At 38.2% G+C, this 26,310-nt stretch overlaps 1 protein-coding gene across 2 annotated transcripts; it reads right to left on the reverse strand.

The window, feature by feature from the left end:
* Positions 1 to 6,064: 6,064 nt before the first annotated feature.
* LOC108675376 lies at positions 6,065 to 18,453 on the reverse strand. 2 transcript variants are annotated; one of them, XM_047880616.1, is made up of 3 exons: positions 18,332 to 18,453; positions 7,715 to 7,808; positions 6,065 to 6,786 (listed from the first exon to the last, which is right to left on the reverse strand). In XM_047880616.1, exons 2-3 carry the CDS (start codon positions 7,803 to 7,805, stop codon positions 6,065 to 6,067), a joined length of 813 nt encoding a protein of 270 aa, XP_047736572.1. In that variant the 5' UTR covers positions 7,806 to 7,808; positions 18,332 to 18,453. The 2 variants fall into 2 exon arrangements, with proteins under 2 accessions (XP_047736572.1, XP_018018872.1); XM_018163383.2 differs by having other exon boundaries at positions 7,715 to 7,811.
* Positions 18,454 to 26,310: the final 7,857 nt, after the last annotated feature.

Raw genomic sequence — 26,310 nt, forward strand, 5'->3', positions numbered from 1 at the left:
GCAGCCGCAAGTATTTCTTCATCTTGGACTGATACTCTCTGCCTCACTCTTCCTCATGAGTGGACTCATCAGTTTGAGATTTTGATTCCCATATTAATATTATCTCGACTTTTTACAACTGAATTCGATGATTACTGCGGTAAATAATGAAGTTATTTACACCTACATGGAATGATATGGTTTACGTCGGCGACAGGCCACAATTCAGCCTACTCTTCAGCGCCGGCATCAATATGATATGATATGTGACTGAGAATTTTAGTGAAAAAATATATCATAGTTTACCATATCCTTGAAAATTTGTAATTCGATGATGAACATTAATACGTTCCATATTGATGAAAACTATATCCGTTGATAAATTCATAATTAGCCTTGGTATGGAACCTTATGCTTAACCTCGTAATTACGCTCAGGAATTCAATTAATCAGATTTATGTACATGTAGCAAATTACTGAATCCACACACGTGCACGGTCAGACAAACTTCTGCAAAAAGTAATTGAATAGTTGGAAAATTTCGGCATAATTTGATTTGAAAATATGTTCATAAGTGCATAAAAAACATCAATATAGAGAACACATGTAATATGAAATAGACGACATTCTCAAGCGGGCACAATATTCGACTCGACAAAACGCGTTGACAAATTAACAGACGAGCTTTTCCCTAGACGAGGTCCTGCTGAACGATTATGATAGGAATGCAAAACACTCGCTTTATCTCGACGGCATTTTTTCTACTAACCCTAAAAACGCTGGCGCATATTTGGAGTTCGCTCTGTAACGGGACGCATGTCCAAAAATCCTAATTGATCTCCACCAAACCACGTCGCGCTCTTATATCCATTGGAATGTCCTTCGCCGGAAAATCAAAACAAATTTGTTCGTAAAACTTTACGAGGCGTTCAGTCCACTTACATTCAAGAATACTTTTTAGGATGGTTTCAAAAAACCAGTGACCAGAAGGAAGACGTGGAAAACTTCAGGGAATGGACAGTCCTCTAAAGAAATCTTTCAATCTGCTATACATGTACACGCATTATTGTTCTATTCATAATATGAGCAAATGACTTGGACCGATTATTAATGTGGCGTTAATGTCTTTGAACGCTTACAGTCACTAAGATTGTAGGCAATAAACTCCACATGAAGTGCCTGCATCTAATTGATTTAACTGTACATGCCATACCGCCAGACTTCTTAAGCAAATGTGAGCAATAGTTGAAAAAAACTCGAGCGAGGGGAGACGTAAATGAAGGAGAAGGGTGAAGGAATAGAAGGGTTAAGAAATAGGGTAATGTATAAGGGTCGAGGAATAGGGTCTAGTCTGTATAGGAGGGAATAGAGTGTGTTCTATAGTAACGCGACCTGGGCGCATTCATTAAGAGATATAGAGCCGTAGTCCCGCTTGCTAACTGAGCTCAGGGGAGACAATGAACGACTCCCATGCTTCCTCCATGTGCTTTACATGCGCAAATTAACTGAAACCAGGAACTATGGGAACTGCTTGCATCTTTGACGGGTGCGATAGCTTGCCATCTCGAAATAACCTGGAGAAATATTCGCGGAAAGTATGTAAGATTTCCTCTTCATGTCAGGAATTCCTTCATCTGGGCTGAATATTAATCGAAGAGTATCTTAATAGATTTAATACAGTTACAGTTTAATAAAGTTAATACAAATAACAGGCTTTGGCGAAAATTTAGAACAATTAAAGAAATAATAGGACCAGACTAGAGATCTTAATCTTTCAATTCCATATTGCCTTATGAATTTGATTTTTTTAAATAGAAGCGATAATATAATTACATATTAATGATATTATCTGGGCTTCACTCTTTGACGTATTTCTGATGGCAGTGCTGGTACCCTTTATAATCTACTATTAACTAGGTAATAATTGGAAAGATGCTAATTTCCCGTATACATATATATGCATGTCGCCCAAAAAGTATGACTAATGTCAAAATAAATAAAATATGAGTAAGATAAATAAAGTAGTGTAAGAAATAAAATAAATTGGCATATTACATTGATAAAAAAGAGTTTGAAAACAATTTGGCAGTTGCCGTCAACACAATAAGTGTTGATATATAAGTAACATTTATATATGATAATATTGGCTTCCGTTGCATATAGACATTCATAGATGCCCTCCCCGAATTTTTGTTAATGTATAGTATTGGGAAGTGTAAAATAAATCTGTAAAATATAGCTATTGATCCAAGGAAATGCTGAAGCTATAGGATGTGCTAGTATTCATGGATAAGCTAACAAAATCGGTAAAATTAAAGGCTCCAATAAAGACAGAGGGATGATAAACGACATTCAAATGCAATACTCAGCAATTTTAAAGTACGAAATATTCTAAATATGTGCAAAACAGCTCCAAGCGGATGTGAAGGGATGTGAAAGAAAGCGAAGGAATGAAACGCGTCTGAAGTTACAAGAGGGTAGCATAGGCAGCCTGTCGCATTTGAGTGCCTCCACGGCATCGACACTCGAGACGTGATTTACGCAGCATGCCAAATGCCCAGCGACTTTTGCCTCAAACACGCATGAATCAAACTGACAAATGAGCCTAAAAAACGGACGGTGACAGCAGCACTTGCGAGCATCTTGAAACTCCGTTAGTTTTTCGTCGACACCGAACCTCTCAACTTGCATTCATCAATGGATGAGCACTTGGGTCGGTAAAATCTTTGGCAGTTCACAGCAACGTTGATTTTTTAACCTTGAATTCTCTCTCCAATAATGATTCATTCGTTTATTAAATTTTGTACGTTAACATGAACTGTGTTATGTTAATTTTTACATGATGCTAGTTGATCGTATTCAAGGTTAATGGTAATTTTTTTTTTTAATTTATCTCCGATAATAGTCTTCTAAAATTAACAAGCCTTTATTATTATACATCACACACGCGCCGCTTAAATCAATAATATTCAGTTCCAAAAACTGCAAAACTTGGATTTACATCTCACTTCATTTGGAAATGCAAAGAATCGATTTAATCATTTGGATTATATTACTTTTATTGATTATGGAAATTTTATTATAGATGATGTCATCTCGTGACTAATATTTAGCAGCCACAACTGGATCATTAAGTCGTAAACCATAGCAGATCTAATGATGTTAATTATAGTTGCCGGAGTGTATGGATATTTGCCACTAGACTGGCCAGTTATTTGCTCAGACTGGCTAGACGTGCAATTATTTGATCAATTTAATGTTTTGTCCATAATAAATGACCACACGAGCCACGCAGCTGATAGACACTAAAAGAAAAACCTCTCTAGTCCGCTAGGCGTTCAGACTACTAAACTCTCTAGTTTCTAGTTCGTTAGCTTACCCAGAAGCCTTTAGCTTCAATAATTGGCCGAGTGGTTTCCAGCGTAGTACTGGGAATTTATCTTCGTAATGGATCCCAATTTTCACCCAAAATTTTAAAAATTTTAACCAACCCAAAAATAAAAAAAATTCCAGAATTTCTTATCCAGTCATGATGTAAATTAACAGTCGCAAAAATGTGCAGCTCCACACAATTTTGGTTCGAGGGCAAGAACGACAAACTTTGCAGCTCTCCATTCGCCAGACTAATGCGGTATCGTGAGAAATGCTTCGCAGAAATCAACCGAATGTTGAAATTCTATTCAACAACTCCGAATGTTGGAAAATCCAACACTGCATGTTGGGAGACCATTAAATGGAGGCTGACTGACATGCAGCCAGTAGCCCGCGGCCCCGCACCAACTTTGCGTGGATATTAGTATACAGAAACGTAATTTCTGCACTTGATTCATTGAAATAAAGCTGAACTTGACTTAACTCTCCAGCATTAACTAAAACATGATCATCATCACGAAAAGCTAAAACTTATTACAATATTGACGATTTGCGAGCTGAGTGTCAATGGACAAACTGAGTACTAAACCAATGGTTTATAGTACTCGCAGCCATTGGCCAAACTGAGCCAATGGCCAAACTGAGTACTAAACCAATGGCCAAACTGAGTACTAAACCAATGGCCAAACTGAGTACTAAAACAATGGCCAAACTGAATGCAGTGATAATTTACGAGCTGAGTGCAAAATTAATGGCTAAGCTGAGTTCTAAACTGCATTTACCAAAAGATTTTGGGACGCTAGTCATTCAAGAATCCATAGGAGTCAAACTGTGGCTCATATAAGAGGACCACTTGATGCACTCGTATCCGAGTATCCTAATTAATATGGGTCCTTTATTTCCTGGGTCTTCTATTCTAGCAAGAGTTCTAATAAATATTTAGCCCTTATATAACCCTGTTGCTCTCACCAGAGTTATAATTATTATTTAACTTTTTTAACGCTACAATTCTTTCCAGAGTTATAATATTAATTTTTAATTTTTTCTAGCACTGCTATTTACACCAGAATTCTAATTAATATGGAAGGTTATGACTTAAATGAAATTAAACATAACACGCATATTATAATGAATTCTAAAAAACAGAGATGAATACAGTATAAGGCAATACAATTATTCCACTTGCAAATAAAAATTTCACGACCACAAGAACAGATTTGCAGCAGAAGTGCAGAATTGCTAACAGCCTCCACTGGTCACGAATTCAGCATTCCGAGCCAGCCTGGCATGAGTTCCACATTAAAATTTATCGCCGGCGTATGGTAGGCCAATCGCTGGCCATTGGCCGGCCAATGATGATACGATAAATTTTTCTCCAGAATGTCGCCTAGAACTCTAGGCCGCTATCACCAGCCTTGGCGACAGCCGCATTCTGCGCTGGACGGGCGAATAAAATGCATTCGATAGCCTTTATCACCTTAGCTGATATGTTTGTGCCTCTACAATAATGCTATTCTTACCTGAAGTGGTGTTAATTTTCGCCGAAGTATCCGTTCCCTACATGGAAGTGACTCAGATGCTCTCGAGAGAAGAAATTTTTCTCGAAAGTGAATAAATAAATTTTTGGCACAGAAATATTTTACCATAATAGTGCGAATCGGCTAACATGAATCAATAATTATCATGTAAACCTGCCGATGAAACGTCGAGTATTTGACAAAGTTACATGTAATCGCCATCATTCAGGCATAATCATCATCCAGGAAATCAGCGAGGCCTAATCTGATTATTTGCGCTGGCGGGAACAAGGACAAGTTGTTCACTGCGAGGATGACGTGACAAAAGTTGGCCCATTTACGTATTTTTTCCTCGTTTTTTTTTGCAAAAAAAATTCGAGCAGTCATGCATTTGCAAACTTTTAATCAGTCCATGTACAATTTTTTGTACCAATTAAGAAGTCAGCTGAAGCTGGCATGCAGCGCATGACCTAATATGGCGCTCTGATGAATGTGACGACGAATGATGAGATGAATGAAGAGATGATTGGAGAAATGAATGAAGAGATGAATGTTGACCAGATGGTAGAGAAAAACATAGATGTGAATGTAGTGTCGAATATTGTTCATTATTGGACTGCGCTCGTGTCACCGTTGGCACGTACATTTCAACATTGAAAAATGGAATTTTAAAATCTTCCGTAGAACGTTAATGGTTTTCAAATTTTATTCAGTAATATAAATTGATAATAACTGACGAGCATTATGAATTCACAGGCAAAATAATCTAAGTGAATCAGTTTATCTTCAATTTACGATGTCATCACATTAATTACAAGCTTGTTGCTCAGCAAAGGAATACCAGCGATCCATGAAGGCTACCGCCAGGTTGGACGAAATAGCGGCTTGGCTGCAACAGTGTTCACTAAACAAATTATTTCCATCATGCAAGATTTAAACAAAAGTGAGACCGCGTGGCTGCTCCACAATGTTGTGTAACGGAGAGACCGAGCACTTATACAAAGCTAGCATATACGAGAAGAGAAAGCAAAGAAATAATGAGAGGAATTCCGATGTATGTCGCGAATAAATCATGTTAAGTGTCAGCTCACATGAGCCACGTAGTAACTTGAATATGAATAATTCTTTATTAGTATTCGTAAGAAACTCCATGAATGCTCCCCACTACGAAATATTTGTAGAACAACGAGACTAGACTAACCTGCACACAAGTCTGGGTGTGGAGGTAGGCCATAGAGTCCTAGCAGCCTCCGCATGGTGAGCTGGGCGTAGTCGGGCAGGTTGGGGTTGTACTTGGAAGAATCCGCGGTTACTGGGGAAGATACCCTAGGGTGTTCCATGCCATTCAAAGGGGACGTGGATCTCCTGGGCACATTTGCTGCAGGCATATTGTTGATTGGGGAAAAGCGTCGTGGAAGTAGAGATCTTCGAACGGGAGTCTCGGACAAGTCCAGCGGCGAATCACCACCTCTTCCGTTGCTCAGGGTAACTCCGCTGTTGCTGAGGTAGGTTTCACCCGCACACATGTTGCCGTCTTCGGAAGGGTCGACCTCATCGTCGTGATTTTCAGAAGTTTCATCTTGTGGATTATAAACTATGTTCCTAGGAAGGAAGTTTTTCCGTTTATTTCGTCTTCCTTCCTGTTGTGGTACGGCCAAAGAGTCTGTCGAAGTGGTGTCGTTGTCTGGGAACACGCGGCTTGACGAAGAGTCCTCGTCGATGAACATACTGTTGGTGTCATCACATTCCATGTGCTCTTCGTAAGCACGGAGCACTTCAGAAGACTCTTCTTCTGCTGGGTCTTCGGCAGCGCAAGGGGACGACGCTTCTTCCAACACACCGTCGGTCTCCATCCTCGACATGTCCTCTTCTTCCTCGTCATCGTCTTGCTTCTCGCACTCCACGCTCGTTGACGGATCTGGTGATGGGTATTGCGATGCTTGCTTTAAAATAAGTTAAATATACGAGATATATACTTTCAAATAAAACATACATTAATACATACATGATTGTTAATTGTAATGTTTTGTGTATGACTGTTTTACCAAGGATGGGCAGCCAAAATTTACGAATAATTTGAAACCATATAGAGCCATTATTTTTTATATTTTACAAGCAATGAATTTGTTGCATTGAATAATTGAAACACCTGATCGATTAGCTCGTAAAAAAATTCAGTCTGAATTTATATTCAATTTTAAAATTTAAATAATAATGGAATTCCTAAGAGCCGTACTGATTGATCATCCACGTAGAAATTAAATTCCAATCTCAATTGCAGATCTTGATTTGAATTTATTACGAAAGCGTATTCCTTTGCGTACCATCTCAACTCTAAACTGAATCAACCCCCACTAAAATAAATGGGTCATATAGTCCAAATTGTGACACACTTTCAGCACCTAGTACTGGCACGTCCTTGCTCTTTAGCAAAAATAGGTCAGGATGACACACAAAAGGGGCAAAAAATGCATCGCTATTTCTACAAAGACTCACTTGCTTCATTAAGATTTCGAGTCTGAGTCTGCGTTTGTCAAGATTAACTGATGTACAATAATTGTTTTTTACTATTATACGTTATGCTAATTACTACAATACCGATTATAATGATGTAGAATAATTGTTTTATACCATCAAACGATTATAGGTACTATAATTGCTATTATAGTGATTATACTTATATATAATAATTGTTTTATACCAGTATACGGTTATACTATAATTGCTATTATAGTGATTATACTTATATATAATAATTATTTTATACCAGTATAAGGTTATATAAATTTTATTTCCGCCTGAATTTTGATCACATTGCGCCATATATTACAAATGTTGATATTTACCTTGATGATGGAGCTGATGAGGGGCGGGAGGGTCAGTGTAGGGGGATGTGGGGGGGAGGAGGTCAGGGTGTGCTGCCGTCACCACCTCCATCGCCTGCTGGGAGGCCAACATCAATCGTCAATCACCGGCAATCATCGAGATGACGTCATACTTATTATACGTCGACTTAATCTCGCTTTACTCAAAAATATCACTAGCTAAATGGTGACTTTATATATGTATATAGTGTTAATAATTACCCGAGATTAAGCATTTAATGAAACTTTCAGAATGTAAAGAGCGTAAGAGATTACAGTGAACACAATTACGTGAATTTGAAGTTATGATAAATTAGGATAAATTAAGTGGGGGCTGCAATGTTATATAACTTAGTTGAGTGACACTCATAGGAAAAATTGTGAGTTGGACGGGTGACGATGGCCAAATATTCATACAAATTTGAAATTTTACTGCAAGATGAATTAAAAATTAAAGACTTATTGTCAAGTTTAGCAAATTCCCCACCATTGTCCCAATGTTCTCACAACTACGTTACTATTGTCCATGAGAAACATGTTAGTCTCACACACATTATACCACACCGGAAAATCAATCCTTCTATTCGATATTTCTATCTCGACTAAATAAAAATAATTGTTGCCATAAATAACAATAATTACATTCCTTGCTGAAACCCGTGATATTTGTGAGTAAAAATAATCATAGTGATATTTATGATTATGATTGATTAAATAAAGAGAGTATAAATAAAAATCAAGTAAAGACTGCCTCTATGATTATGACTGATTACGTAATCATAATGATATTTTAAATAAAGGCATAAATTTCGAATCATTTTCGAACTCGACCCATTTCATAGACCTTGTAATAAAATCATAATAAATAACAACGTGTATGTGTCAGAGTTGACATTTACTAGTATATTTACAATTCATAGAAGAATAACACCATGAATGAAAAAATTTATCGAATTATCGACATTGGCTGCAGCAACTATAAATTCTCAATTAGAACTATTATTTCGACAAAAAATACCTAGAAAAATGGCCAGTTTAGGTATAGTAATATAATGAAGAAAAAATTCAATAAAGAATTCATCTGCTGTAGGAATATTACGAATGAAATATTCTCAAAATTCACACATGGTGTGAATTCATGCGAATGAAGTATATTTCATTCGTATGATTGAAGAATGAATTCTTGATTCATATGAATGAAGTACTCTTAAAATTCACGTCATGTGTGAATTCTATGCATGACAGCAAGAGATCAATGCAAGTATTCAATGAATATACGAACACTTCATTGTTTGACTTTGGAAGAAAACTTATGTCGTCCATTGCACGCAATCCTGAGCTTCTGCATTAATGAACGCTAAGCAATTTAGCGTGCATGTTTCATGCCATTATTGCTTGTAAAATCTTGCCCTCTACTGTAGAGTGGATTGTCCTCTACTGCAGAGTGGGTTGCTCTCTTCTGCAAAACGCCTCTGTTTCCAAGTGGGCTGCCCTCTACTGCAGAGTGGACTGCTCTCTACTGCAGAGGTGACTACCCTCTGCTGCAGAGTGGACTGCCCTCTACTGCAGAGTGGGCTGCCCTCTACTGCAGAGTGGGCTGCCCTCTACTGCAGAGTGGGCTGCCCTCTACTGTGGAGTGGACTGCCCTCTACTGCAGAGTGGGCTGCCCTCTACTGCAGAGAGGGCTGTCCTCTACTGTAGAGGGTTGCCCTCTACTGCAGAGTGGGCTGCCCTATACTGCAGAGTGGGCTGCCCTCTACTGCAGAGTGGGCTGCCCTATACTGCAGAGTGGGCTTGCCTTTTCCTCTGTTACCGACGAAGGGCATTGACATCTTAATAATCAAACCTTCATTAAATTTCTTTATATAACTGTTTTAACTAACGCTTCACTAGTACTAGAATCTAAAATAATTAAAATAAACAGACTAACAGTGAGCTCGGCACGTCTGTATCTGCCAAATACAAACATTTGCGATGTAGAGAAATTGTTCAATGCATAATTCACTGATAATGTATTGTGGTTGACTATCCGATTTCTATGTTTAAACCCGGAATTTTTTCAAGGTAATTAAATAATTTGACGATTATTCGAATACAGTTAACCCGATTAAAAGTTATGCCTTGTCTTTTAGGCTGTTGTAATGCAGATAAATTAGTTAATGTTTAAATAGGACTCGTGCATATTTCAAGAAATTTATTGGCATATTTTCCTTATTTATTTATTCACCAATTCACCGAAGTTGATCGATACACAAGCAGAATGTCGGCTTTTGTGCCGATTTTTTGAACATTTTATATGCAGATTTGCTTCTTACTTGATCATTTGCTAGCTTTTTACACATTTTTCTGCCACCTATCATGCAATGTTTATGAACAGACCTTTTGTCTTTATAATATGAATTGCATATGTTGCCGCAAACTATAATAGGAACGAGTAACCATCGGAATAATTTATCTTTCTGGTACTAATTGCAATATTAATTAATCGATAAAGCATCGTCTCACAATACTAATCCATGTCAAACAAAAGTCTTTTCAATATATACGGAAGAAGTATATGCTGAACTCTTAAGTGAAAATCCTTCCGATATCTGCCCACCCCAACCCGCTAACTGCACACTCAACAAACCACGCACGCGACATGGTTTTTATGATGCAAAACCTGGTGTTTTACACCAGCAGTTGGACTTAAGAATTCACATTAGTGGCAACGGCCAAGCTTGAAGAAAATTATGCCTAAATTACCTTGGGCGTCGAGAAAAAAATCTAGCTTTTCACGGTGTAATGTGGTTGCCCCGCACGCAAATTGACTTACTGCCGTAAATCAATTCCGACTTTTGCTGCGTTAATGTTGAGAGAATTAACAATGAAATTTGCCCATTTTGAGATTATAACATTTATAATATATAACATTATATGCTTTTAAATTGTTAAAAAGGATTTGATGTTCTAAAAAACTTACGAAATGAGCCGGTACAAATTTCCGATTTCTCTTATCCTAGTTCGATTTTTTCCAATTAAAAATTTTTTATATATTGACAATTTTTTCCAATGCTATTAATTACGTCTGCTGCGTTCTGACTCTCGTCCTGTCAGTTCCACTTAATTGGGACATCATAGCTCAAGTTACACACATAAAAATATTGCCATGCAGTTTGCGTAATATCAACTGGTGTAAGGTTAACTGGTGTAAGGTTAACTGGTGTAAGGTTAACTGGTGTAAGGTTAACTGGTGTAAGGTTAACGGGCGTAAGGTTAACTGGTGTAAGGTTAACTGGCGTAAGGTTAACTGGCGTAAGGTTAACTGGTGTAAGGTTAACTGGTGTAAGGTTAACTGGCGTAAGGTTAACTGGTGTAAGGTTAACTGGCGTAAGGTTAACTGGCGTAAGGTTAACTGGTGAAAGGTTAACTGGCGTAAGGTTAACTGGTGTAAGGGTAACTGGTGTAAGGTTAACTGGTGTAAGGTTAACTGGTGTAAGAATAACTGGTGTAAGGTTAACTGGCNCAACTGGCGTAAGGTTAACTGGCGTAACATCAACTGGCGTAAGGTTAACTGGCGTAACATCAACTGGCGCAAGGTTAACTGGCGTAACATCAACTGGCGTAGGGTTAACTGGCGTTACATCAACTCGCGTAACATCAACTGGCGTAACATCAACTGGCGCAAGGTTAACTGGCGTAACATCAACTGGCGTAAGGTTAACTGGCGTAACATCAACTGGCGTAAGGTTAACTGGCGTAATATCAACTAGCGTGAGGTTAACTGGCGTAACACCAACTGGCGTAAGGTTAACTGGCGTAACATCGTATGGTGTAAGGTTAACTGGCGTAACATCAACTGGCGTAAGGTTAACTGGCGTAACATCAACTGGCGTAAGGTTAACTGGCGTAACATCAACTAGCGTGAGGTTAACTGGCGTAACATCAACTGGCGTAAGGTTAACTGGCGTAACATCAACTGGCGCAATGTTAATGCACACACTCATACGATTATCGACGAGTGTTAGAGCGAAGAGGAAAGCTAAGCTTCGGAACCTTAACCTCAATTTTATGAAACATGTTTTTTTTTCTATCAAAACGAATTTTTATTATAACTGAAGTATCAACATACGTGGACGAAGTGAGGTTGCGTGACCGAGTGTGACGATACAACGGCAACAAACTTTTATAACTTTCAGTATCGTCTGTGCTGCGACGCTACGAAGTTCGAGAAACTTCACAGTATAAGAAAATTTAATCGTAGTGTTTGTTCAAGTTTATAAATCCATGGCCATGCAATGAACTTTCAAGATTAAAATAAGTGCCTGGCGATATCTCAATACAAAACCTAATACCGAGTTACTTATATTTATTCGATGGTCATATATATTTTTATATTATGTATTTATCAATTGGTACATAATTTTTGGCAGACTTTAATAGAAAATGCTGAACTATATATCGAATCTCTATATTTTCTTCTGCCTTATTCTCCACGTGTTATTCACCAAAGTTGAAATATTCACCTTAGGTAAAGACATTGAGTCGACTTGCATTTCTCGCGCATGCCAAGATTAAGAATTTCTGCCAAAGACTCGACAGCGCAGAGCTCGATTCCCTGGCCGCACAAACGTCAGGATTGTTGACATGCTTCGTGGGTAGCGCCTTGCCAGCCGGCCGCTGCCATCTGCCGCTACTCTCTTCGCACTCACCGACAACATTGCTTAACTTCACGAAACTATTTAAATTTTAATTTTTAATGTCTAAATCGGGGGTAACCAGCGCTAAACTTCACAAAATTATTTAAATTATTTAAATTTTAATTTTCATTGTCTAAATCGGGGTAAAAACATTCACGATGTCCATGCTCAAATTTAGGAAAAATTTAATATATATGGGCTGATTAGTTTCTAAGAAAGGTAAAGAAAGGATTGTTTCTAGCCAGCTAACTACTATCTTTTGATTGATGATCATTCATTCAAGAATTGATTTGCATGCTATAATTATATTTTTTTATGAACACACTTAATTTCTTTGATGAATGAAAACTCACTCCCAACCCACCATACAATGTCACCAATTGACAACATTCCACTCATAGATTGAGCGCCAGCTTTCAGCAAGAGCTGCGGCTCTCATTATTCCCTACACAGATGTTTGCTAGTGAAACTTAATGAAAAGAGAAGGTAAAACAGTTTTATTGTCTTTTAGAGACGTAATAATACCATAGTTATTCCCGAGAGCCGTTAGTTCTCGCGCCAAACTCTTGTAATGACCCAGAAGAGTCGGATTGTCTCACTAAAATGATTGTTGACACAGTAATTGCGGTCTGATAGACCGGCCGCATGCAGGTCTATTGTGCAGCAACATGCAAGTTTACACAAGGCGGAGTCCCAATTGTTCTCTCGCTCCCTTATCGCTTCGTAAAATTCCGTATTTGCCGAGAAATTCTGGTATGCAAGTGAAGGTTTGCTTTGAGGGAAGATTTATAGCAGTATTTTATTTTTTTATATATGTAAATCTTGACATGGGTGAGTTATTTTCAACCTTACATGTCCTTGGACGCTAAGCAAATATCTACTGATAGTTCAGGGAATGAGTCGTGAAAACAACGAGATGACCACAACGTATAAAGGTTCAATTTACCGAATTCCTCCATCCATATTCTGTTATTATTATTATTTCCATTAATGAATCCTTTCATTCTTATACTGTTATTATTACTATTTTCATTATCGAATCCTCCCATTCTTATTATATTATTGAGACAATTGACGACCTCCTGAATTAAACACCAAGACAATATAGTTGAGTCACAGCTACACCCGATTAGTTTCGAATGGAAGACCTCCATGCATTTGCTTCCGTATGATTGATTAACGATATAACAGAGCGGTTAGTGACGCGAGCGAAGGCCAATATAGCGAACGTCTCTGTCGGTATAAGCATTCATTGATGATGATACGAGCTGTTGTTGGTGGTGCTGTTGGTGCTGCTGTTGGTGCTGCTGTTGGTGCTGCTGTTGGTGCTGCTGTTGGTGCTGATGTTGGTGCTGCTGTTGGTGCTGCTGTTGGTGCTGCTGTTGGTGCTGCTGTTGGTGCTGCTGTTGGTACTGCTGTTGGTGCTGCTGTTGGTGCTGCTGTTGGAGCTACTGTTGGTGCTGCCGGTACTATTGCTGTTAGTGCTGCTGTTGGTGCTGCTGTTGATGCTGCCGCTGATGCTGCCGCTGCCATTGCTGTTAGTGCTGCTGTTGGTGCTGCTGTTGGTGCTGCTGTTGATGCTGCCGCTGATGCTGCCGCTGCTATTGCTGTTGGTGCTGCTGTTGGTGCTGCTGTTGTTGCTGCTGTTGGTGCTGCCGCTGATGCTGCCGCTGCCATTGCTGTTGGTGCTGCTGTTGGTGCTGCGGTGTCAGCACATCAGCACACGAAGCAATCACTCATTTCCTGCCGTATTGTCTCAGGAACAAACGCTTGCCAGCAACTCATTCACAGCAGCAGCAGGGTTCTATTTGATCAACGAGCAGTCTTCTTGTGAGCGCACCTTCCAACGGCGCTTTTTTTCGGGGCTTTTTCTTCAAACGCGACGCGGTTTTTGTCGCGGCAGGATTCATGCGGGCACCAAAACAAGGCTGCAGTCGCGCTAACATTTCCCAAATAGAGCAGACATCACAATCGTCGCCCACGCTCGTCTATACTCTATAATTTTTACCCTATTACGGTAGAAATAACTAATAAATATTGTATGTCTGGGAAAAAATGAGTAAACTTATATCCTGATACGGCTGAAAAACAGTTAATTTTGCGATATTATGGTGGAAATATGAAATTAAAATATAAGTCTTCAGAGTTCGTGGAAATATCAAAATAGATTATTCTTACATCTTTATTCATCAACAAAACAATAAAATTGACAGTCACTTGCAAAATGTCAATACATCATAAGCCGTAACTTCTTTGAATTTTAATACCTTCCCAAAATAGTAAGATTTAATAGTTTTATCACCGTGCAGTGAGGCTGTACAGCACGACGCAATACCGTGCAGTGAGGCTGTACAGCACGACGCAACACCGTGCAGTGAGGCTGTACAGCACGACGCAATACCGTGCAGTGAGGCTATGAAACACATAAAAAATATGGAAAAATAAACTTTATTATATGAAAATGCTCAAAAATCAATAAAAGTAATTATGGTAAGTTAACAACTTGTGACGAATTTAACTAAAGCATATTTGTGTTATCTTGGAAACATAGATAATACGAAACAATGTTGTTCAAGGTATAGATGATTATTAAGTTCATATGTACACTATTGACTTGCTTATGCAGTTCACTTGAATAGATTACAACTTTGTAGAAGCTGCGCGTTGATGAGTCGCAAGCTTAATTGAAATGCCAGCCCAATGGAAGGAGCATACGTCGAAAATTTTTCATATTTAAATTTTTACTTATTTAATCAAGTAATAAAATAGCAAGTAAATACCTGTAATGTTGAAAGTAAATAATCGAATGTGGGCAATGTTAACCATTATAATATGTCATGAATTTCATGAACTGCTCGTGAAATGCTTTACAGCTGTTTTCAATTAATTAATTTAATGAATAGACAAAACTGCATTCATTGTTATGTAAATTTGAGCATCGACTTGAAGGGTTCTTCGCATTTTCTGTTATCAAACTCGTTTTGACCGTATTTGGAAATTGTTAATGGAAACCCTACGATATTATTTCATCGGTTCATCTTCAATTATAAACTATTCACTATCATGAACAAATGAGCAAAGGAAATAATGTATCTTGCTTTAACTAAACTAAATCTAATTCCTATCGCTAATTACAATCACATCCTCTAAAATTACAGTATTTTTCTATCTTAAGTCTAACTTAACTAAAGCCTCAATTGTCTATCCAATATTAAATATGGATTTTGAACCACTTGATCATCTTTGCAGATCCTCCGACAAAAATACTCCAAGTTTTTTAATTATCTAGAGTAGCAATTGAGTGAGTCCAACATTGGGGAGACGTTCACTGCTTCATGTTACCGGCATGTTTTTTATGCATGAGTCCAGGCGAATAAACCTTGAATAAATTGAGCAAACTTTCGTAGCTTCGTGATTAAACTCACTTGAAGTTGAGTATTGTTTTAACAATGATGAACGTTTGACATGCAAGACGCTATTTATAGTGTTCGATACTCATGGAAGTCGGGGTTTCTTTCCTTATAAATTGTACGATAGGGTGCAGACTTTGGTAGCCAGCAATTCGATGAACAAAGTTCGAACCCAGAAATGAAAATTAATTTGTAATTAGAATCTGATACACGAGATTGCGTGCCATTCGAGACTTAACAGAAGTATAAGATAAAACTGATGACTGTATTAAATATAACTTGACAAATGTATAAAAAACTGTCGTCTCATGTTGTGCCCTATAGGAGTTGCTTGGTGACATTGGTGTTATACGCGCTTTCATCCACGTGTATAATTGATAGATTAGTACATAAATGGTACGTAATCAGGTTTATAGTATAAATTAGATCAGTATTAGATGACAGAATAAGCTTATTTAAACTAGGGCGGTCAATGACTATGGAATTCAGTATTATAATTTTCAGGGTTGAACAATACTCTTCGGAAGACGTAAGTTGGTTGATCAAAATGCAGATTTAACACAGTTACTTGCAGGTAACCTAATTATACTTTTATAAAATTGCTTCATAAAACCTGCATTTTGATCAACCAACGTCATCTGAAGAATATTGTTCGACCCTGATAATTTAAATCAACGAATTCTTTGGTCATTAACCGCCCTAGTATAAATTAGGTATGAATACCCACGGGTGAGGGTATATATACTAATACACCGAGCAATGACTGACAGGGATCAATGATGCCAAATCTGCTTGACAGAAGATGATTACGGCGGAAAATGATGATAAACTTCAACTTGAGCACCAATGAGGAACTACCTGCTTATTTCCTGATAGAACAGGAACTCGAAATTATGTTAAAAATAAAAAATATATTATTCTGATAAAAATATAATAAATAATAATAATAATATTTTTTATTACATTTTTATTTTTTATTTGATTAGTTATGTATAATTTATAAAATGTGAACTAATGCTTCATTTAAATTGTTCGATCTAGTTTTAAAAAACTGATGTTCAAAATTGGTAACTTGATACAACTATAGTAGTGTAATTCGTTCACTAAGTTAATCATCTACACTAGAAATCGAGATGTAGGCATGAAATGAAGGTGAAGCCGTGCAGTATAATTATAATTAATAACTTACTATTTAAAATATAATAAAAAATTATAATTATAAATAGTTATATAGAATTATATTATATTACAAAATATTGCATAAAAACGCCTTACTAAATAATTGACACACTTCAAATATTTTCATCCATTTTCAAGCAGTAAAAAATATTTTTCACGTTCCGCTGAAAGGGGCGAAACAGGATTCCCGGTCTATTTTTTGTCTTAAATTCCTACCCCCAAACGGGGCAATTTTTAGGCGAAGGGATTAATTTTTTGCGGCGCATGTTTCCATGGAGGCGCCAAACTGAGCCAGATGGCAGTTTTTGGAACAAGTTACGACTTTTTTCTGCACTCAAGGGTAGGCAAAGATAAAAAATTGCGCTTTTTTTAATTGGCGGGAATTCCGATGTTGCGATACGTTTGATAGCGACAGTTCGGGCGACTGCGCTAGAGCTGGAAAGTGAATGCGTCATTGCTGGAAAGTGCTGAGTTTTGGTGCTGGAAAGTGCTGAACTTTTTGTAACGGAGTAACGGACGAAAAGCTGTGAAACTCTCCCGCATGGAGAGACCCCATTAAAGAGTGATACTTGAACCGATGATGAGAGCTTCTTAATATGTCGTATAAATACTGTGCAGGTTACGTGAAAAATTTCTATTAAATCATGCTCCTGATCATACTTATTCATCTTTGATTGTGATTTAACCCTAATTTTAGACACAACTAACTTTTGGTCGGTAATTTACAATGACAATTAAACCGTACAAAAACGCCTTATACAATTAAAGCGATTTTTTATGCTCACACATTTACTTTTGATGCAAAACGGGAAACAGAGTTCAAAATATTACATCCAAAGGAATCCTTAAGAATGAAATTTATAACTTCTGCCAAGCTCATCCATTAATGATTAATGGGAATAAATTTCTAAAACATTAATTTCATACAACAGAGATTATTTTATTGAAATATTATTTTCACATCCTGTTGCGCATTCACGTGACCAGTTGTGGCGGCCTGTACAATAATAATTTTTATCATATATTAACCGCCACTATTTAACCCGCTATTGTCCTCGTGTATATAGGCGCTACTGCATGGCCACGGAGTGATCCACGTCCTTTACACGAGGCTAGTAGCTTGATTATCATTTAGATTTTATCATATGAAAATTGTACTGGCCGCCACTACTGTCGTTGCGTAAAATAAATAGGGAATGTATTATTGATAGTGTCCTCCACGCAAATATGACGTTAAAATAACGTTGGTAACGTTTTAATTACGTTGAAACATCGTTTGATCAACGTTATTTCAACGTCAGTTCACTGGAGGATGGACATCTCAAGCTCACCTGTAGGCTGGCTGATCAGCAACGGGCATCCAGCGTTTAGGCTCATACAAGGTCTTCTTAGCGAACTAAATTTAGTTGGAATATTCACAGTGTTCTATCTTAATAGACTATTAAATTATAAATAAACCTGCGAGATAAAAAAGGGGATTATAGAATTATGTTCACTTTTAAACCAAAAACTGACACTGAAATTATGTACAGCACAAAATTTTCTTTAATTAATCGACAGAAATGCGAGTCATCTTTCCAAGTTCCGACATAAACTCTTTCCGTTGAGAGCTCAGCTTTCTCACAGTTCACATAGAACACACAAATTTATTTTTCCGGACTATCGTTATTAATGACTCAATTATCTTTTTATCCTCAATTACCATCTATTTCTCAATTATCAACGATTACTGTTGTCATCTACCACTGAATTGTTATCAAATACTAAATTAATGCCCATTATTATGAGTATTTCGCATTAATACTACCCCAGTATTTGTCAGCGTTGTTTCAATTGCAAGGCTCGCAGTTACGCCAACGTGAATTTGTTGTACAAGAGCCGTACAATCGTCATTAAAAGAACTCAATCATTTCAGGCGACATAAACTTTAGATCTAAATGAGCAGACTTAACTTTTACAAACGTTTATGTGCTAATTTCAGGCACAAAAGAAAAAAATATCTAGTTAAGTTTACCAACATATACGATAATTATAAGATATTATATAAGCCAGCGCATGCATGACGTAAATTTGACCCAAAAGCACCTTTCAAAAGGAGTTATTACTCTTACACATGACGAACATGGCCTTTTTTGGTTCAGTTTTATTAGGACTTATTTCTCTTTTTGGTGAGGTCAAAACTAAGCTAAAAGCCTGAACAGATTCGCACGCGATACATTGTTAGGGTGACTATAGCATTGCCGTAACCTACGAAATAAGTCTTTGTCATGTGATGAGGATCGGTCAAGTCCACTCTATAGATTCTTGGTCAAAGCTGGGCATCGGTGTTTTGGGTATCGAGTGGAAGGCAGAACTGGTTAATCTGAACTGGGCAGTTTTTGGCCCAACTGCCTGACAAAGACCATGCACACGCACGGGAAATAGCCACATTGATGCTTGGATTATAGACACAACTATTGGACCATTGATTTACGGCCTCATCACTTGCCCATGCAGTGTCTGATCGAGCGACCGCATTCGACTGCATTGATTCTTCAAGAGATACCCACATTCTTCTAGTTTTATTCATTCAATTCAAACAGTATAAGGTTTAAATGGTTGTATATAACTTTTCTTATTGCGTCCCTTCTAGAAATATTTCATTATTTTAACAAATTTAATTATTTCAATGGATATCATGCATCTTTACTCAAATGTTGTCATCATTCATAAATACCTTTAAATCATATCGATCACACCATCACCCCCAAAAAATAGTACCACAGGAGTGATTTGCCCCATATTGGAGCGGGGATGCAACAGCGGGAGTAGAATACTACCCTACTTCTACGAGTGCAACAATCTACAAACAACGAATATTTACTAAACTGTACGCATATTAATTCTACGGAACAACTTGTCATTCCGTCGAGATAAATAATCGTTCCGAAACTGGAAGCACTGTTAAAAATAAAGAACTCGGAGCACAGAGAACTAAATACTTTCCGGAAATCTCTGTAAAAAAGGTTTTTACGGAGCTAAAATCTCTGCTGCAAAAATGATCGTAATAATGTTTTCGTAGTAATCAAATCATGAACACGGTGCGCCGAAAAACCTACGATTCCCTAAAAATACAGTAAATCAACAACATCACGCATCACAAGCAAGATGCGTTCTTAAGAGATGATTTTTAGCGCGTATAGTACCGAACGCAATCACGATAAGAAGCTCTACAGTGTGACGTTGAGATAAGCTAATTAGCACAGCACCTCATTACGGGTCACCATAATGATGACGGCCGTGCAATTACACTGTTTTATGAACCAATGAAAATAAGAAATACGCTTGCAAACTAGGAATACAAATTGAAGTACAACGGTGAGCAACATCTGCTGTCATGAAATAAGAAAAAAGTTATTTAATAATTAATTTGCTTTAATTTATTAATAATTTTCGCACTTTATCAATAGATAGCGTTACTACCGCCGGAAGTAGTAGAATTACTACCGCTGTAATTGAGCCGGAAATAATAAGAATTACTGCTGCTATACATGCGCCCGAAGTATAATGGTTACCACCGCCACACAAGAGCCGGAAGTAAAAGAGTTACTACCGCTATACAAGAGCCGGAAGTAAAAGAGTTACTACCGCTATACAAGAGCCGGAAGTAAAAGAGTTACTACCGCTATACAAGAGCCGGAAGTAAAAGCGTTACTACCGCTATACAAGAGCCGGAAGTAAAAGAGTTACTACCGCTATACAAGAGCCGGAAGTAAAAGAGTTACTACCGCTATACAAGAGCCGGAAGTAAAAGAGTTACTACCGCTATACAAGAGCCGGAAGTAAAAGAGTTACTACCGCTATACAAGAGCCGGAAGTAAAAGAGTTACTACCGCTATACAAGAGCCGGAAGTAAAAGAGTTACTACCGCTATACAAGAGCCGGAAGTAAAAGAGTTACTACCGCTATACAAGAGCCGGAAGTAAAAGAGTTACTACCGCTATACAAGAGCCTGAAGTGAAAGAGTTACTACCGCTATACAAGAGCCTGAAGTGAAAGAGTTACTACCGCTATACAAGAGCCTGAAGTGAAAGAGTTACTACCGCTATACAAGAGCCTGAAGTGAAAGAGTTACTACCGCTATACAAGAGCCTGAAGTGAAAGAGTTACTACCGCCATATAAAGCCGATAGTAAAAGTTCCTACCGCCATACAAGAGCTGAAAGTAAAAGTTACTATCCATAAAATATCTGGAAGTAATGGATTTACTTCCGCTTAATATTTGCCGGTGGTAGTATAGTGCTGCGGTACAGAGCCGGCAGCGATAAAACTACAAATTTAATCGGGTTTGAATTTTGAACAAATTTTTGGGCACGTTTGATTATAAATAACACCGATTTAAGACTGGTATCAACTCTACCAAATATCACTTCCATTGATTCAAGCGTCGAGTTAATTTAACTTCCATTGAATTGGCAGCTTTTTCGTCGTTGACAGAAATGAAACTTAATCAACTTGACCTAAAACTTGGCTCTGGTGTGTTCTAGGTCAAATCCTGCACAATTTTATCATTTATCTACTTGCCAATACATCAGATGAGGGATGTATATTGGCCGATGACTGAATTACCTGATTATTTTGCCAATCATACAGTTAATATTATTGGTAATGTATCACATGAGTAGATAATCTTGCAGTTTATCATATTTATTGAAATTTATCTTAATTTGTCTTACTAAATAACTGGATTACCTTGAAATTTGTCCGCATTTCAGACCATCTTATGAGTAGGTTATCTATAAGTTAATCTCATTTACAGTGCATCACATAAATGAAACATCCAAAAATTTTTCTTATTGCAAAGCATCTCATAAGTCGATAATCTTGTACAAATATGAAAGAAATCATGTTAACATTGATTCATGTATTTGGTAGTTATATATTTATTTCTTCAGAATTTTTCAAATGCATTACGAACAACTAATGCAATTATTGAAAATTGTATGATTTTCCCATTTGATGAGATTAAAAGGGAAACGCTTTCAATGGTTTTGAGAGGATGGTCCGTATATGTACATTTTAGTAAAGCTTAATTTACATGCATTTACCGTACTTCTTAATCTCAATGGAAATCATATTTGTTTTATGAAATATTCCCAAGCCTTTCATTGGGTATTTATACATATACAGGTACTCTGAGAATGCATTTTCCTTAATTAAAGTTCAAAGAATTATTAATTTTTATTGTATCGAAAAAATAAGTAAAATATTCTTGCATTGATAGGACTACACGAAACGTAGCTAATTGCCGACTGCATGACTCGGGCCCTGCAGCTTCTCATGGAGGCTCGCTGAGAAACTACAAGTTCACTGAAATATATCGACTGAGATGCACTATCATACGCGGTCAGTAATATTATCGAACATATTATAACAATAGTTTAGAGATTGATCAATTTTAATGATGAATTTCATGAACAAATTATTATAATAGTTTAGAAGTTTAGAGACTAATCAAATTTTGTTATGAATTTAACGCTCAGAACTCCTACTGAAGATTGTTTCTAACTCTGCAACTCAGATATAATTATTTGAATAATTTTAAACGTTGATTATAATCAAGGTTAAAACCTGCGGTCTAACATCAAGAAGGTTTTAGCTCAAGTGAATACGATACCAAGGCGCTGATGATGAACTACCCTGAAATAAACTATTATTTAATTCATAAACTATTATTCATTCATAATATTATTATTTCATTTAGAAATATAATAGATGGAAATCACATTGTAAAAAGTCACTTTATCTCCGGTTTCCATGGTCCACTTTGAACTGAATCGAGCGACTGAGATTTAAATTAAATAGATAATCGTATTTCAAGTTCAAATTCAAGTGTGTTTTAACAAATTGATACACACATTGACCGGTCTTAGGATTACTGAGGGTAACACTTTATACTCATTTTATTTCACTTACAAATATTACTTTTGTACTAGACTGCGCATCACAATTTTCACTCCAGCCGATCATTATTGCTGTCTGGTTTCACATTTTCGAGTCACAAATTTGCAATCAGCCAATAATTTGTGTTCACTTCAATGGAATTGAAATGTTTCGCCGTAACTTAACTGTAAAAGTATCACTTATTCAAATTTGATTTGCCGGCATCAATTTCAAAGATGATTGATTGAATTCGGAAGCATTTTCTCTTATGAAACTAAGCTTTTTTGTTTTTCACAGAACCTTCACTTCACAAAAAAATTGAGATTCGTTTTTAAATTTACTATTAAGTTTCACACAAAGCTTTTCCAGTTATATGATTTTTATTCTCACTGCATTTCAACTATTTTTTTTTAATATAGTTTTCGAATTTTATTTTCACTGCATCTCAACTGTTTTTTAAACGTAAAATCAATGCGAGTTTGCATTGATTTTTTTTTTCTCGAATATTTGCTTCCGTTATTTTAATGCTTGCCAGAATGTTGCGAAAAGAAGCACGGATAAACGTCGTGAGGGGCCGTTTCACGGACGTCCAAGGGCCGTCGTGAGGGGCCCGTGTCATGAACAGGACCGTTACTTGTCACATCGTCACGGTTGTTCTCGTCATAACGTGACATTCGTCACTCAATTCATCAGTAAAAAGTTGTCATCGTCGCAATGTTGCCCTTTTAACTGCACTGCCACTTCAGGACGTGCACTCTTCACGATGTGCCCTCGTCAGGACGTGCTTTCGTCAGGACGTGCCCTCGTCAGGACGTGCCCTCGTCAGGACGTGCCCTCGTCAGGACGTGCCCTCGTCAGGCCGTGCCCTCGTCAGGCCGTGCCCTCACCAGGACGTGCCCTCGTCAGGACGTGCCCTCGTCCGGACGTGCCCTCGTCAGGACGTGCCCTCGTCAGGACGTGCCCTCGTCAGGACGTGCCCTCGTTTGCATAGCATGAGGTGCCATGTGACGCCCTGCATAGCATGAGGTGCCATGTGACGCCCTGCATAGCATGAGGTGCCATGTGACGCCCTGTATAGCATGAGCTGTCTAAGTCTCTCTTCACATGGCCGTATGTTCACACATATATGGATATATAATAAAACACAAATTCATGTGATGCGAAGCACTCAGTCACATGCTCGGTCACGCTGAAACAATAGCACGTTTGTGTGCCGTTATGTGATGTATGCTACGCGTACACTGCTTCATGCGAATCACGTGTCGAAAGCGTCGATGCGATTGGAAAGCATGAGAGCATAGCATGATTGTTCCGAAAAACGTTCGTAATGTGATGGATTAGATGTCATGTGATGTCTCGAACGGCATACGACGACTAGCATGTCTTGTGAAGTATTGGATGAAAAGGTTGCGTGTAGTTTTTATTTAATGTGATGTACTGAATTGATATATTGGATTTCATGCGATGCATTGGCTGTCATGTGATAAGAACAGACGGCGAAGAAGCGAGCAGACGACATGAGGGAGAGCAGGCGACTAAGTGATAACAGACGATCAGGAAGGACAAGCGGCTGCTGCAGATCGGCTGCAGGAAGGACCAACGACGCAGCAGTGGACAGGCGAGTGCAAAGGAGGACAGGCGAGTGCAGGGGAGCACAGGCGGACGTTGGGCACAACAATGGTCGGTCAAAATTCAATCGATAAACTTCCGCCCGCGTTGCCGAGATGAGGGCTGCAGAGAACTGCTGCAGAGCTCTGTGGATTCGTGCAAATTCGTGCAAAAGTAGTGAGTAAGAAGCTGGGACTCAAGATGAGGTGACTAAGAAGCTGGGACCCAAGATGAGGTGAGTAAGAAGCTGGGACTCAAGATGAGGTGAGTAAGAAGCTGGGACCCAAGATGTGGTGAGTAAGAAGCTGGGACCCAAGATGTGGTGAGTAAGAAGCTGGGACTCGAGATGGGTTGAGTAAGAAGCTGGGACTCAAGATGAGGTGAGCAAGAAGCTGGGACTCAAGATGAGGCGAGTAAGAAGCTGGGACTCAAGATGAGGTGAGTAAGAAGCTGGGACTCGAGATGAGGTGAGTAAGAAGCTGGGACTCGAGATGAGGTGAGTAAAAAGCTGGGACTCAAGATGTGAGGTGAGTAAGAAGCTGGGACTCAAGATGAGGTGAGTAAGAAGCTGGGACTCAAGACGAGGTGAGTAAGAAGCTGGGACTCAAGATGGGGTGAGTAAGAAGCTGGGACTCAAGATGGGGTGAGTAAGAAGCTGGGACTCAAGATGGGGTGAGTAAGAAGCTGGGACTCAAGATGGGGTGAGTATATAGGCTTTGGGTAGTACAGCTGGGCAGTGATTCCATGTTCAGAGTGTAAAAACACTCTTTGTAGACTACAACAGTTTCATGTCGAAAACCTTAATATATCGACAATCTATAGTGTTCATAGCTAATGAAAAGAATTTGATTTTTGGATTAACAAACTTGCCGATGTACCTGATAACTCAAGATCGTTCTAAATTAACGTAGCTACTGGTGTCAGATTTTCAATTTGCAGGATAATTCTGGAGTTCAGTTGAGATGAAATACTGCCAGCAGAATCTTATTATCATTTATTATCATTCAGCTAAGACACTTTGCGCCTCTCAACTAAGAAATTGTTTTAATCACTTTCCATTTTTCTTCCCATCAAATTCCCATTCCGTCAAACGTTATAGTCCATGGTCGGGAAATTTGCGTTTTTTCTCGACCCGAGTTGATACCGAACAAGCAAACGCTAAACAAAATAAAGTAATTAATACTTCCTCAGTGCACCTATCTAACTCAAAGTTAGTCCCCCGGGGTCGACTTTGTTCACTATTAAACCCATTCCAATCTCATGGATTGCAATCCAGATTCAAAAAGATGTACGATGTAAGGAACGCAGTAGCCGGCGCTCGCCACAATTCCCCTATAATTGTACAAGGGGCGCTCGTAAGTCGCGATCTTATCGAGGCAAATATTAATCATGGCAATCCACTACTCGAAATCCGAGTCAGAAGCACAACCGATCACAACCGATATCCCTTACGCCACTTGGAAATCAAGGCAGAATTTTCGTCGGCCGACAGATGGCCGCTCATCGAACTAACGGATTTGCATGCCGACATTTCATACAGAGTCGGAGACTTGTTCCGTATTCTCAGACGTAATTACGATGATCGTAAATCCACAGCCAACCACCTTTGGGCTCCTAGCTAAGAATGCACAAGGGAAATTCAGAGCTGGGATTCCGGTAAAAGAAGAGAAGCTTTCGAATTTTTTTTTAGTACGGTTCGCAATTTCTACAAGAAAAGAGGAAGCTGATAAATTTTGTAATACCCATTTATAAACGGGTTGTGTTGGCAATATTAATGTGGA

Source organism: Hyalella azteca, unplaced genomic scaffold, assembly GCF_000764305.2.
Source record: "Hyalella azteca isolate HAZT.00-mixed unplaced genomic scaffold, Hazt_2.0.2 contig5706, whole genome shotgun sequence".
Classification (NCBI taxonomy): domain Eukaryota; kingdom Metazoa; phylum Arthropoda; class Malacostraca; order Amphipoda; family Hyalellidae; genus Hyalella; species Hyalella azteca.